At 41.4% G+C, this 16176-nt stretch overlaps 1 protein-coding gene across 7 annotated transcripts in view; it reads right to left on the bottom strand.

The window, feature by feature from the left end:
• APP (amyloid beta precursor protein) overlaps positions 1-16176 on the bottom strand; it is a 222630-nt gene that overhangs the window by 152945 nt on the left and 53509 nt on the right. For all 7 annotated transcript variants that reach the window (XM_059686782.1, XM_059686783.1, XM_059686778.1 and 4 more), the window contains exon 2: positions 10061-10228. In XM_059686782.1, coding sequence (XP_059542765.1) covers positions 10061-10228 — 168 coding nt within the window. The remainder of the gene's footprint in view (positions 1-10060; positions 10229-16176) is intronic.

The following is a 16176-nucleotide window of genomic DNA, read 5'->3' as shown; positions in this document are numbered from 1 at the left end:
TTTTGCAAACAAGCCATGTGGAATAAAGAATTAATGACAAAAGTCTTGTTTACACACAACTATATTCCAAAAGACCAAGGATACTTCAAGAACGCAAAATCAAATGTGGCTAGGAAAAGTCTGAAAACAGTTAATGGTCAGGGTCCTGGGAATTGTTGCTAATTCTGAAAATAATTTACTTACAGTTCTTTCTAGTCTTTCCACTTTTGAAATCAATTTTTAAGCATATTCTCAAGGATGTTTCTTTTCTTTTAAATAAAAGTGCAAGCAATTATGTAATATTAATAAAATGACACTAAATATGGAAGAAGTCAATAACATTCATCTTAGTCAATGTACAGCTCTGCAAAAGAGATGAGCTACACATCTGCCAGGGTTCTTGTCCAAAATAATGCTGACCTTGAAGGAGGCAGGAAAAAGCACTGCATTCCAGACGGATCCAGGAGCCAGTGACCAGATTTGATCATTGCTGAAGTGGAGTGATAGGTACATGGGGCATTAGACTGTTCTTGCTAATTTGTATATGTGGCTTGGAATTTTGAATGAAAGAGAATGAAAAGAGTCAAGACAATGTTTATGTACTTTCATGATGCTTAAAATTAAAGTAAAAAACAACAACAAACTATCCCAGCTGAAACAGAGTCAAATTTCTAAATTTACATTACAGGCAGAAAAAAAAGCAGAAACAACCAAGATCCAAATTGTATATACATGATGGCAGTTGGCACGAATGAACATTTACATGAAACAAAATATCAAAAACACTGCAGCGACATGGTATAGAGGTAGTCTAAACAAGGGATCATTTCCTTTGAAAGCTTTTACAGACCGATTTCTTATTCAAAAAAACATATTCAAGAGGAGGATAAAGAAAACATATAATAACTGAGGGTTTACTATGTGCCAGAATCATTGCAAATGTTTCACGTTAGTCATGCCACCCTCTGTCAGTGGGCAATTGCTCTATTTCACAGAAGACAAAACTGATGGAGGTGAGACTTGGTGAAAGTAGGAGCCATTTCTGAGCACTCCAGGAGCCCATTAAGGGTAAGTTTTAAAACAAAACAAACTCTGTGTCTGGATTAAAATGACAAACTTGCTTCTTTAAAATTTTCTGGAATGCAAAGAAAAAGTCCTATCAAACTGTTTTCAATGTAAATTCTTTTCATCGTGAGGGCTACTGGAAACGGAATGACTAATTTAATTGAGAAAGAGAAGTAGAAACCAACCGAAAACATTCTCTGATTACAATGTAATGAGGTGCTGAGAGGCAATGAGCAGCTGATGAAACACAACCGTAATGGTAATAACAGGACGTGTGAGCAGCGCTGTGCTTGCACAAGGAGGGCCTAAAGCCAGGACGGAAAATGCCGCACTCGGGCACTAGCTGATTTCCCAAGAATCTGACCCAAGTTTGTTCCTCACACTGTCTATAAATGTACGTGTACACACACACATTTATACTCAGACTTGGAAAAGATTGTCCAAGAACCTGGTTTAATACCACTCTTATTCCAAAGTGCTGAATGTAAAAGCAAATTGGTGGGGAGAAGGGGTGTCACCAAAATAAATAGGGCAGAACACGAATGTGAAAACACAAACAGATGTGCGCACGCGTAGCCTAGATTCTCATTCCCTGTTAATTTATGCAAATTGTCTTATATTTCTAAGTAAAGTGCCAATTATAAAAGTATAGTATGACTGCAAATCGGTAATAATTGAGTATGCATTTAGGAACGAGATAGATAATAACAAGAAGAAATGTTAAATCGAACAGTAATTTGATTCAATGATTACTGTGTAAAAAAAGAAAATCCAAACTGGTTTTATCTCACTGAGCTCCAGATACTGTGATTTGTGCAATTCCTATTTTTATATAGATCATTAATGCATAAAGTAGATCTGTTCTCACATTAGGTAGCTGAATACCTCAATGCAAAAATTGTTTCACCTAACAGGAATTTTTGAATCTTTCCCAAACCGCAATGCTTATGTGCCTGTACTTCGTCAATTTTAAGCCTACAAAGGTGGATGGTAGACACAGCAAAATCACAATGGCCAAGGGTGCGGCTTCTGCCCTCAGGTGGACAGTGTGCCCTCGAAATTGGTTACATTGAAAGATCGAACGCGTCCTTTGTTTTTTAAATGATTTTAATTTAAATAAGGTTGAGAAACAATTCTTATCTGGGAGTCCCAGATTCGGTTATATATTTTAAGAGTAGAAAGCTGGGCAAAGGAAATGGCTTTGTTCAATTCATCCAATGGGCAGTTTTTGTTTTATTCAGACGCTGGTATGCTTTGTCTGGTGATCCTGTTCATTTATTGACAAAGACAACCGTTCATTTAGAGCAAGAAGGTTAAAGAAACAGAAAACACATATTGTTTGCTGTGGAAAAGAAAACACCTGGGAAAAAAAGAGTGTGCCCATCATCTAATAGAAGGGATGATAAACAAGCCACATTCACGTCTTTCTTTCCCAGCTGGAAATCTCTGCCAGCACTTGAGGCTTAACCTGTTCCAAAGTCCCCCCAGAGAGCTGTTCCCCCGTGTGTTAGCAGAGCCATGGACACCTGCTCCAAGCCCCTACCCTCACCCAAGGGTGCTCTGAAGGTTAGGGATAAGGAGAGTGGCAGAGCCTGTGTTTTAAGTTCTGTCCTTAAAAAAAGAAAGAAAAAGAACAGTGCTGGTGCTCAAACAACTTCTCAATTAATTTGACAATTTTTAACTTGTACGACACACACTTGTCACACCTACACCTGTGTATTCCTATCAAAAAGGGAGGTCTGAGATTGGTGAGGCAGCTCTCTACATTGCTCAGGTGTCAAAGAGCAAAGGCTGGATATGAAGGGAGGTCTGTCGGATAGCAAAGCCCATGTTCCCCTGCACTGCACTTGACCCCAGGGGCTCCCTTGTCACAGCATCTGGTGCACCGTGTGGTGGACAAGGAGGATGCTCTCTCCCATCCCTTTTCTCACTAACACCTTGAGATTTGAATTCCTTTCTCTCCCCAATATAACCTATCCTCATAGTCAGGCTAATGCTTCTAAAAGTGTCTTGACCAGATATAAACAATGTCACAGCTCTTTTTTTTTTCCTTTTTATTAAATGTATTGGGGTGACATTGGTCACTAAGATTATACAGGGCTCAAGTGTACAATTCTATAACACACATCTGCATATTGTATTGTGTGGGCCCACCACCCAAAGTCAAATCTCCCTGTCACCATATATTTGACCCCTTTTACCCTTCACTACTCCCCACCTCCTTCCCCCCCCGGTAACCATCATACTATTGTCTGCGTCTCTGAGTTTTTGTTTATTTGTCTTATTTGTTCATTTGTTGCTTTCAGTTTTATATCCCACATATGAGTGACAGCATATGGTTCTTGACTTTTTCTGACTGACTGTTTCAGGTAGGTACCCCAGAAAAGGGGATGCTGGGTCATATGGTCCCACTATTCTTAACTTTTTGAGGACGTCCACACTGTTTTCTATCGCGGCTGTACCAGCTTACATTCCCAGCAGCAGCGAATGAGGGTTCCTTTCCTTCAGAGCCTCTCCAACACTTGGTATCACTTGTCTCGTTGATAATGGCCATTCTAACGGGTGTGCGGTGGTATCGCAACGTAGTTTGGATGTGCATTTCCCTAACAGCTAGTACGTTGAGCATCTTTTCATAGATCTGTTGGCATTTGTATGTCTTCTTGGGAGAAGTGTCTGTTCAGGTCCTCTGCCCATTTTGTGAGTGTTGTTGCTGAGTGTATGAGTTCTTCATGTATTTTGGATATTAACCCCTTATCGGAGCTCTTTCTTATCTCCAGAATCAGACTGCAAAACCCCAGACTTATAATCAAGACCCTCTGCTTTACAGCCTCATTCCACCTTTTCATTTTCTAAATCCCCTTTTCAACTTATCTACTTGTGTATGTATATAAGCTCTTCATGAGTCAAGAGTGGTGTCTCCCACCATTCAGCGACACGTGACACAAAATACTCTCCTGAACGCACTCAGTAAATATTTGTTAAATTTGCTTGAATTAAATTTGGGAAAAAACAAGATTCCTTAGATGAAGAAACAAAATACATTTCAATTTTTTTCTTTTCTCATCCCAAAGATCTTGGTTTAAATAAAACTGTTTGTTTTTTAGAAAAGGAAAAAATCTCATTTCATTCAAAAGGACAAAAAAAGCTAAAGATTCTCATTTCCCCCCTACCCCCTTAGGTTTTAATATGTTTCAATGGAATATTATCCTAGTTTTATTCTATTTATATTTATAAGACTGCTAGTGCCTTAGACCAATGTTTGGGTACTATAGCAGTTCATTAAGGCAAGTGGCCACTTTAGGCTGTTAAATGATGAATAATTTATATAGTTATTTTCAAGTTGTTTTCATGATGGCAGCACTTTCTGCATCTCGTATAAAACAGAGGAAAGGAGCTATTTTCTATTAAAGGACCCCAGAGGAAAATAATAATTGAGGGAATGTCTGTTGTGGTTCTCTCTTATTGCACACAAACTATCCCAAAACTTAGTGGCTTTAAACGATAAATATTTCTTATAGTACACAATTTAGGTGGGTTAGAAGTCTGGAAGTGGCTTAATTGAGGGATCCGGGCTCTCACAAGGATGCGGTTAAGATCTGGGCCACAGTCACATGAAGCCTTGACTAGGCTACAGGATCTACTTCCAAGTGGTTCGTTCACGTGCCTGTCAAGCTGGTACTGGCTGCTGATAGGAGGCCGTTCCTCACCATATGTACATCTCCCCGGTGCCCTGGGATGTCCTCGGGACAGGCAGCTGGCTCCCGCCCCAGCAAGAGTTATGCAAGGTGGAGGCCATGTGTCTTTTCTGAATTGGCCTCAAAAGTCACACACAACATCATTCTGTAATATCTCATTGATTATACATGTCAGCCCCGCACAGTATGAAAGGAGACTACACGTGGACATGAATACGGGAGGGAGGCAAGGATTGTTGGGAGCCAGCTTGAAAGCTAGCAACTACATAATAATTTACAATTTCTCACAGTTCTTGGGCTGACTGGGCAATTCTTCTTGGCCTGGTGTTGTCAGCCAGAGCATTACAAGGAAGGCTGGGAGGTCCCACCTGGCCCTGCGCAGGTGGCTGGTGCGGGCAGCTGGTTGGGAGCTCAGGTAGGGTTATGGATGGGAGGCTCCATTCTCTTCCATTTGGGCTTCTCCACATGGCTGCCTTTCCAGAGCATGAAAAGAGAAACTTCTAGAACTTTTTAAGGCTTAGACCCAGAACTGAACCAGTGTCACCTCAACTCTATCCTACTGGTTAAAGCAAGTCTCGGTTCAACCAAGAGGGTAGCTGCTGAAGGCATAATTCATCAACAGCCCACGATGGGACCTATTACCACAGCGTCACATGAAGAAAAATCTAGGGCTTGCTTAATACTTTCAGAAAGCATACTTAGTGATTATTTAGTACTAGAGGCCCAGTGCATGAAATTTGTGCACAGGTAGGGTCCCTAGCAGCTGCTGGCCAGGACCTCCCTTTCCCCAGTTGGCCGGCCGGCCCCACCCCCTGGCTGAACTTCCCAGTGGAGGGGACAATTTGCATATTAGGCTTCTATTATGTAGGATATTTAACTGAATATTTAGTCATGTACATGTTTATCACTCTACTATTGAGTGTATATCATAGCACTTACATCTTAAGTAGGTAAGCATAAACTGAGGGCAAATCTGGACGATGGGCCAACATTCCCCAACTCTCACCTAAAAATCTGTTTAGAATTCCATCAATGGGAAAAAACAGTCCCTGCAAAAGGAAACCACAGCTCTGTTTGAGGGGAGGCTCTCTCAGGGCCCATTCTGCTGCAATCCCCAGGCCAACAGGGCCATCCACAAGCACTTTCTAAATGAATGACTACTAGTGTGTGCTGGGTCAGAGCTGTTTCAGATAAAATGCTTTGTTAGGCATGACCTCTAGAAGCAGTTATTTTCAGCGACACCTTGGGTCTGTAATCCCTTTACCCATAGAAACCATAATAAGTCCTACTGTAGCTCCAGTTGCCACAATAAATTACCATACACTGGGTGGCTTAAGCAACAGAAATTTATTTTCTTCTAATCCTGAGGAAAAAGTCTGAGTTCACGGTGGCAGCATGACCAGGTTCCGGTGAGAGTTCTCTTCCTGGCTGGCAGATAGATGGCCACCTTCTCCTGTGTCCTCACATTAGCTCATTGTGTAAGCAGGGAGACAGAAGACAGAGCAAATTCTCTGAAAGTCTGATGTCCCTTCTTATAAGGGCACTAATCCCATCATAAGGGCCCCACCTTCATGACCTCACCTAACCCAAAGGCTCCACCTCCAAATACCACCACATTAGAGGTTAGGGTTTCAATATAAGAACTGGGCGTGGGAGGTGGGGGAGAGGGGTGCACAAGCATTCAGTCCATAGCAGTTTTCAATATATATTTGATAAAGTTACAAAAGAAAGTTCTCAAATGGTGCTGACGATGCTAATATGAAAAAGAAAAATACAAAGACGGGCAAATATCTGAATGATGACTGGGCAGAAGTATAACTTATTACTGGGGAAAAAAAGGGGAGGGAAAACGCAAGGCACCTAGAATTTGGAGGATTTGGAGTAAAATACATTTTAAACAAATATTCGATTTAAACCCTAAGTTTGGAACTGTCTTCTCAATAAAACTTTATATAGGTTTATAACCAAGAACAAAGGTAAAACACTCAATTTTTCTCCCTAATTTTGACCTTGACTCATGATAGCGCAAGAGAATCAGGGGGCCAAATTGATAATATTCATAAAAATAACAGCAAGGAACACAAATTGAAAGGAACATGATGCTGCAAAGATAGACTAGGTAATTCATCAAAATAGTATTTGACACATCATACCAAGTTAAGCATCAACAGATACAATGTGCAGCTTATATGGGCAATCCTTTGAAAAAACAATTTAGCAGTGAGTTACACTGGTTAGCAAAAGGTCAAAATGAGGTCACAGTCATGAGTTCAGTTGGTTTCTTTTGTCCTAGGTCCACAGGCTGCTAACAGCTGCCCCTCTGACTCAGCCAGCTGTCTCTAAAACAAAGGCACTGAATGAGCACGTAGAGAAAAAAATCTACTCATCCCTATTGGGAGGAAAATAATCAGTAAGTGAGTAGCACTATAAATGGTAATAAAATAGTCATGGTATCTGTATATTTTTTAAAAAGGAATGCGCACAATGATAGATGACAGAATAAGTTGAAAATATCTTCATGGTGCAAAAATGCTCATCAGTCTGGAATTCTACATCCGATTAAACCATTGTTCAATAAAAATGAGTTCAAAATGACTACTAGTGAGTGCTGGGTCAGAGCTAAATTTCAGATAAAATGCAACTTCTAGAAATAACTAAGATGACAGACCTCAAAAACAAAAGAGGAATAAAAGTAAATAATATAGGAATAGAGATGCTTTGATGAAAGAATTGGTTGTAAACAATGAATCCAGTTAAAGACAGAACTTATAACTACCTCTTGGGAACTTATGCCAAGAGAACAGATTATAATATTACAACATTGAAAATATGAAGGTAATATAATTTACAAAACCTGTATGAAGAAGAGGTAGAAAATTTGTGCATTTTATCTGTGGCTTCCCTAATACGGAATCAATCAATACTGTCTAAAATAAAACATGAAGTTAAAAAAAAAAAAGAATGAAAGAACATAAACGTTTTCCAACAACGCACATAAAATTCAATCTTATAAACAAAAACTATTCATTATTTCTAATTATAAAAGAAAAATATCAGAAAACTTATAGAGTGGGAAGTGGGAGGAAGACCCTAAAATATCAATAAGGAATGTTCTTCTAGGTAGTTCAGGATGCACATTCAACAAAAAATGTCAAACACTGTTTGAGTAAACATCTATTCCCTCCCCTTCCCCACACACATACTTTCCCCAAAGCTGGTTAAAATAAGGAGGCACCATACATGTCCTCAGCTACCCACTCCCCAACCCATAAAGCTTTTCTAACACACTGTGTGTTTCTAAGCTCACTGTGTTGGACGGGGTCATATTTTTATGTTGCCCCATGCCATCTTCATCCACTTTCTGGCAAGAGCCCCTCTCCCCACACCATGTGGCTCAGGTCTAGCTGTCAAACAGGGCACACACCCATCTGGCCAACACAGGCCAGTCCCAGTACTGATGCCAAAGGTAGATGTGTGACCCAAAGCAGGGCCAACCAGAATCCCTCCGTGGAGTGTTAATGCATATAATGCAGTTGGGAAGCCAAGCGAGGATGAAACCCGCCCAGAGCTCCTGGCTGCCACCTTGCCTGTCCTCCTCGAGAAAACTCATCTCTGCAGGAGGTGAACGAATGTAAGGGTGGAAGGACAAGCAGAGAACAAGAGAGAGCCCGATAGAGAAACCCCAGGCAGCACTGAGGCTCAGGTCTAACATCTGAGGAACCAGCTTCTGGATGTCTTCATTAAAATTCTATAAGCTACCCCCAGCCCAAGATCCTTCCCATCTGCGGTACGAACTATTCTCCATGTGTAAGATGCTGAGTGAGCTTCCAGCATCTGGCAAACATAAGCTGGCGAATCAACCCACTATTTTCCCCTCTTTTCCAAGACTCAGCCCATCACTCATCCACTGGATCCCATTTCTCCCTAGATACCCGAGCCTAGTTTTCTTTTGATGGACAGCCACCCTTCTCAAGTTTGGTTTAAGCTTCCTTTGACTTAAGTTCCTTCCCTTTACAAAACAAAGATACAGCAAAACACCAAGCCTTTCCCCTTTCCTTGAACTGCCCTCAAACTCTTGGTTTCTAGTTTTTTCCTCAAAGAATCCACAGATGTCTTCACTATCTATTTCATGCATTCTTCCTGTCACCTACAGCAACTGGACTTCTATTCCACTGAAATTGCTATCCAAAAGATCAACAACCACTGACCTTGGATTTGCCAAATTAGAAGAATATATTGTTATAAAACACACATATTCTAGAATAGGCAAGTGTCTAGTGCAGCGGTTCTCAACCTGTGGGTCGCGACCCCTTTGGGGGTTGAACAACCCTTTCACAGGGGTCGCCTAAGACCATCGGAAAACACATATTGAATATATAATTACATATTGTTTTTTCAATTAATCACTATGCTTTAATTATGTTCAATTTGTAACAATGAAAATACATCCTGCATATCAGATATTTACATTACAATTCATAACAGTAGCAAAATTACGGTTATGAAGTAGCAACGAAAATAATTTTATGGTTGGAGGTCACCACAACATGAGGAACTGTATAAAGGGTCGCGGCATTAGGAAGGTTGAGAACCACTGGTCTAGTGAATGGGGAGTAAAATGCCTGGGACTCCACGTATTTTAAACTGAATTAATAAGGAAGGAGCACCCTGAACAAAAACAACAAGGAGACGAGGAGGAATTGCACAAGGGATAGAGACCCTGATGGATGAAGACCTCTTAACTTATCAAAGTTGAGTCAACAAAGCAAAGTGCGGACAGAACAGTGCTTTCTGTAAGTTTCCCTTTTTAATAAAAAAAATAAAAAAATAAAAATGCATATTCTCTTTTGCAAGAAGGATGAATCAAAGAATGAAAATGTTAATCAATAGAAGATGGGTGGCAAATGATGTTTCTGAGCATAACTTTTTTACAGTTTCAATGTTTTAACACTGTAAACATTTTCTTTTTTCAGAGTAAAATGAATAAGGAGGGAAAAACTGAACACAAGCAGAAATAAAGGAACTAAAATATATCAAGTTGGTAATATAAATAAACGTAAGTCTAGTCACTTTTACACACAATAGTTTGAGCGCCTGTACTGAGATACGCTAAAGGTAAAAGGATGTACCGAGATATCTTACATTTTACACAGTTGGTTTATTAGTGGCCGGAGTATGATATTCTTTTTAAAAACATTTACGCATATGGGAGAGTAAATCATCAGGAACAAAGATTTTCCACTGCGAGAGCTAAAATACCAATATTTAATGTCAAAACCAGTAAAGGCAGGTGGTGCAGGGTGGCCGCCGGTGGGACTCACCTCCTGGCAGTACTGCAGGATGCCCTCCTTGGTGCCAATGCAGGTCTTGGTCCCCGATGGATCCGACTCCCACTTCCCATTCTGCACATTCATGTGCATGTTCAGTTTGCCGCAAAACATGGCGACCTGGGGTTCCGCGAGCAGGCCGGCATTGCCATCAGTGGGCACCTGGAAAAATAGGTTTGGGTTAGTTATGGCAATCCACAGTTCTGGGGGTGAGACGCCGGGGAACGCGGGACTAGGCAACGAAAGCAAGAATAGTTCTATTCTTGCCAATTCTCCATTGTGAATTAGCCCCGCCTTCAGCATTCCTTGAAGTTAATTATGATGCATGCTACATACATCTCCAACCTCCTGTAATACAGTGCTTTTTTTTTTCTTTTACAGTAAGTGGAGAAATTAGTAATACTGAGAGGAAAGTAGTCATTGAAAAGTTTACATATTTGTTTCTACATTTTCCCCTGGCAGATCTCGTGGTGCCTCCTGCAAGGTTCTGACAATAAAATAAGATTTTTTTCTGAAATAAATACACCCACTCTAGAGGGAACCATAGTCTCACCACGACCTCCACCTGGCTCACACAAAGAATAATGTCAAGGCCTGCGGGTCACACTGTCTCAGCTTCTAGAGCTGAAGGCACAATGGTAGTGTGCACTATTAGTTAGCAAATTTTTTTTAAAAGTATCTGTTTATTATTGATTTCAGAGAGGGAGAGATAGGAACGTCAATGATCAGAGAGAATAATTGACTGGCTGCCTCCTGCACACCTCATACTGGGGATCAAGCCCAGAACCCGGGCATGTGCCCTGACCAGGAATTGAACAGTGACCTCCTGGTTCATAAGTTGACATTCAAGCACCGAGCCATGCTGGCCACATGCCATTATAATTTTTTGAACAGAAAAACTACTGTGGTTTTTTTTTTTTTTTTTTTTTTTTTTTACCATACCCAAATGTGACTGAGTATGTTGGCCCTTTGCCCGTTTTTTGCCCCCTGCGACATTTCCTTGTTAACACTGCCTCAGCTCTTGAGTATGTTAAGGATGCTGGTCCCATCCTCCCAAGCACAGTGCAAGCAGGCACAGGTCTTCCTCAGAGCCCAGCACAGTGCCCACCAGCTGTGCAGTGAGCTCTGACGGGCCTCAGGCATTCTTACCACAGGCAGGCTAGCATTTCAGGAAAAGAACTCTGAAAAGGTGCCCTTCTGTATTTCCAAGCCTTCTGCCCACAGGTATTCCCTTCATGTAAATATTTTTAAAAGGGAAAAGGGAAGTAATAAAAAGTATCTGTACTACCTCACTTCATAGGTTCTGGTATCTTAAAAGGAAAAACAATCAGCCAGAGATGAAAATTAACCCCCCAGGAGCGAAAGTGCTCTTCCAAACCAAGGAATCACAAGGCACGTTTAGGAAAATAATTCCTCCCTTGTTAACGCCAGCTGCTGAGGACATGTGTGACATCCACGGGAGGAAGGGGTGACTTCCAACAAAAGCCGTTCCGTGGTAAAGAGCTGGGTGATCCTACAATAACTTGTATCACTTCTAAAAACTGTTCTAAAAACACCCCATAAAATAGCACTGAGAGATTTCAGTTAAAAAAACACCACACCACACCACACACACACACACACACACACACACACACACACACACACAACCAACACAAAATAACAGAAACGGCTTCCTGACATTTCTTCCCACAGAAATGTAAAAATAGATCACACATCTGTCCGCGCTGGTCATCGGCATATTTTTTTGTGTGAAACCGCAACAGAGGATTTACTTCCTTTAAAAGAATCTGGCCCTGAACCCAGCTGAGACTCAGCCCCGACCAGCGTGCAAAAACTCTGGGCAAAATCTCTAAAACCACATTCCAGGTAACATTTTCTCCATTTCTATTCCACTTTGTGAATCATATTCGATTAACAAAACTTTGCCCCTCCATTGCCAGATGGAACTATCAGTGAGGCCACAGTATCAGATTGTTAGCAGGAATCTCTGGGACCCCTCAAGTTCCCAACTTGGGTCTCTTGACAACTACAATTCCCAAGCCAGAAACGGAGAGGTCCTTCTCCAATGGGTGCAAAGAAGCAGCTTGGGCAGAATGCTCTATACACTGACGTTTCAACAGCTTTCCTGAGGGAGTGAGAGGGAACCCAATGCCTTGATCCTAAAAATCAGAATACGAATTTTGTCAGAAAATGTTTTAAATATTTTTTTTATTTGATTTCAGAGAGGAAGGGAGAGGGAGAGAAAGAAACATCAATGATGAGAGAGAATCATTGATCGGCTGCCTCCTGCACACCTCACACTGGGGATGGAGCCTGCAACCCGGGCATGTGCCCTGAGCTGGAATTGAACTGTGACCTCCTGGTTCATGGGTTGACACTCAACCACTGAGCCATGCTGGGTGGGCCAAATTTTGTCAATTTTATTGACATAAGTAGTAAGATATTACAAGAAAGTCAGATAACAATCAGATACCAACAGGTAAGGCCCTAAATTAGATGCTACGGAGGATATGAAATATATTTATAATATATATAAATATGTAAAATTGATTTATTTGTATATAAACTATGAGACTTACCCTTCAGGGATTTATAATCCAGTAATGGAATCATCACTGGATTCCCCCTGGAGATTTTATTCTGCTCAAACTATTCCTGTCCCAAAGATTTCCAATGTTAGCAGAATCTTGGAACCTTACCTCTAACTAAACAGAGCACAATGATCTTTTATGACAACTGGCAATTATTTTGTTGAATGAATCCCCCTCTCGACCTCAGATTCTCCACAATCTGTTCCCTATAGTTCCTACCTCCTTGTCAATACAAATGCTCTTCATTCCATAGCCGCCCCTCAGGAACACGGGAGAGCAATTGGCAATTGGTGGTGGCCAGCCTCCAAGGAGGCCCCAGTGAGGCCTGCCGCCTGGTATTCACATTGTCAATGCCATCCCATAATGTATCAGGGTTTGTCTGTGAAACAAATAGAATCTAGCAAAAATGAGGTGTGTCTTCCGAGGCAAAGTCATATAGGGCACCTTGCTTCTTCCTCGCTCTCTGGGTCACCCGCTGCGGGGGTGAGCTGCCATGCTGGGAGGACACGGAAGCAGCCCCGTGGAGAGGCCCATGTGCTGGGAACCAAGGTCTCCAGTCCACAGCAAAGTGAGGGAGCTTGGAAATCTCCCACAGTCTCAGGCAAGCCCTCTCATGACTGCAAAGATGGCTGACACTTCTGAAAACTCAAGAAGGACCGGGAGGGAGAGCCACCTGGAACATAGTCCCAAGTTCCTGATAATAAATGGTGTCTTAATCCATTAAGTCTGAGGTAACATATGAGCACAGAAATAAGACCTCATATGCTCCCCCTTTCTCCAGCTCCATGATACATCCACAAATAGCCTTTGATCTCCTCTTTTTTAAAAAATATATTTTATTGATTTTTTACAGAGAGAAAGGGAGAGGGATAGAGAGTTAGAAACATCGATGAGAGAGAAACATCGATCAGCTGCCTCCCCCACACTCCCCACTGGGGATGTGCCTGCAACTAAGGTACATGCCCTTGACCAGAATCGAACCTGGGACCCTTGAGTCCGCAGGCCGATGCTCTATCCACTGAGCCAAACTGGTTAGGGCTCCTCTTGAAAAGAAAAAAATCAAACTTGCCTCATTCTATTTAATCTCTGGAGCAAGAGGTCAGCCATTTTTTTTCCAAAAAAGGACCAGATAGTAAATATTTTAGGTTTTGTGAGCCATACAGTCTCTGTTGTGACCATGCAAAAGCAGCCTCAGAGCATATGCAAAATGAGCGTGACTGTTTTACAATCGAATGTTATTTACAAAACAGGCCATAGGCCAGCTGTGGCCAGTGGGCCACAATTTGTTAATCCCTGCTCCAGAGGAACCTCCTTCCATTTTCTTTCAATTAAATCAGCTGCTGACTTAAATAAACACTCATTGTTACCACTTTCTAACCTGCTTCATAAACCCCCTATAATCTGGTTTACATTCCCACCATTTAAACAGCTTTCTCCAAGGTTTACACATGACTTCCTGTCTGAGAAACCAAACAGGGTCTTTCTTCAGGACCTGTCACTTTTCAACTTCTTTGCCGTAAACGAATTCTTCCTTGGATGTCTGTTCCCTTGGCTTCTGACCGAAAGAAATATCCTGGCTCTTGTTACTTGGCTCTGATGATCTCATCACTAACTTGCAGTCCTCCAATTCACAGCCTAGACAAGTCCTAAAGATCGGGCCATCGCTTCTCTTTTACCTATTTTAATGAAAAAGTCTTGGTGATCTCATTCTTTAACTTCTCGCTGCAGAGAGGCAACCCTGATATATCAACAACAACAAAAATGGCAGCAGCCAATACTTCTTTCTTCATTCATTTCGTCTGAGTAGACAACACATGCTAGACATTGATATACTTTTGAGAACAAAGCAATAAACCATGCCAAGTCCTCTACCTGACAACAGGGATGACCAGCCATTCCAGTTTGCCCAGGACTGAAAACTTGCCAAGAGATGAGACTTTCCATACTAAAAGTCCCTGGCAAGCTGGGACAACTGGTCACCCTACCTGACAAACACATCATTTTTCCTACTTTGACTTCTAACTTCTTTCCATTCTCTACTTTGTTATCCTTCCCTCTTCTTGACTTTGCAGTTATTTTAATGCCATCTGTTTGCATGTCTGTACTAGTATATGCTAACTACCAAATGGTAATCCTTTTCATATCTCTTCAAACGAACGGATTACAGCCTTATCATACTGTAACCGCACAGAAACTCCATTTCTTTACCCTGACCCTTTCTCCTTCCTGTCCCTCCACTCCCTTCTTAATCATTAAGTCCTTAGGACATCAGATTCTGGTCAGTATCAAACTGTCTTAAGAACAAAGTCTCAGGTCTGTTGACCACAAAAGCTAAGTTTTGGTCAAACTGAACATAACAGCTTAACTTCAGCTGTGTTTCAGCCCCAAGCCCATGAAAGGGAAAGGACCCTAGGGACCACACCTTCATGAAACCAGAGAACAATGCCATGGCTGACATCAGGACCTGACACAAACATCAACTACTCTCTGCCCGGGCCCCAACCAATCAAGAGCCCAAGACCCCAATCCTTTAGCCACCACGGTTAATGCTTTTCTCCCTATATAACCCACCCCCTGGAAGCCACTGGGGAGCCAGGTCTTTGCGCAGTAGGTTATCTGTGACTCAGGGGTTGGTGTCATTCCCTCAACTAATAAATGTATCCTTTCTTTGCTGCAGAATCCTGTTTGCATTTAACTGGGCCGTGATGTTCACAGGTGAATGGACCCTTTCAGTCCGGTAACAATATTACTAAAGAACATCTTTAACTGCCTCAAGCTCTTCATTTTTACCAATGAGAGTTCAAACCCAAACATAGATGCATCAGTTCCTTTAGGGTTTTCAACCAGCTATCTAATATTAACCATAAAAAATAAATGTATAGAGGGTGATCATTATCATGCCCGATTTCCTTAAAGTGGAGATTATTTAATAGTTCAAACTTTGATTCCTCAATAATTAGAGCAAGTTATTATACTAGAAATTGAAAAATGTGTCATATGTATACATTACACTTAACATGACAAAGGCCCTTCATAAATAAATACTTAAATCACAAAAAACATGATTATCAGGCAAAAATTCCTTCCCAAACCAACACCATGTGCATACAATCAGATCAGACCAATTTTCTGCGAGATAACAAACTGAACCGGAAGCTTTTCTATTCTTACTGAAGGCCACCTGTAAAGATGTCCATGTTTTAAGTAACATAACCCAGTTGTGTTATTGGCTCCGTTAATTAAAAGAAAACAAATAGTCCACCGGCTTCTCAGCTAAGCCAGTTAAGAAACAAAGCCAAGATTCTAGGAGTAGTCCACTCCTTGGCATTGAGCCAGAAGGAAACCATTACCAGCCCAGGTGATCATATAGGAAATAATACTTAGCCATCCAAGGGCCCAAGAGGTTTAATCAAATCCCTTTTAATCATCCCGAATGATTCCTCAAAGAAATGGCTTAAATGTCACACACAGGGCCCTATTTGGGAGCTGTTAATATGGACACTCCTAAAACTAAAA

This window comes from Myotis daubentonii, chromosome 3, assembly GCF_963259705.1.
Source record: "Myotis daubentonii chromosome 3, mMyoDau2.1, whole genome shotgun sequence".
In the NCBI taxonomy this organism is placed as follows: Eukaryota; Metazoa; Chordata; class Mammalia; order Chiroptera; family Vespertilionidae; genus Myotis; species Myotis daubentonii.
The sequence above is the reverse complement of the archived record's forward strand: the minus strand, read 5'-3'. Positions and strand labels throughout refer to the sequence as shown.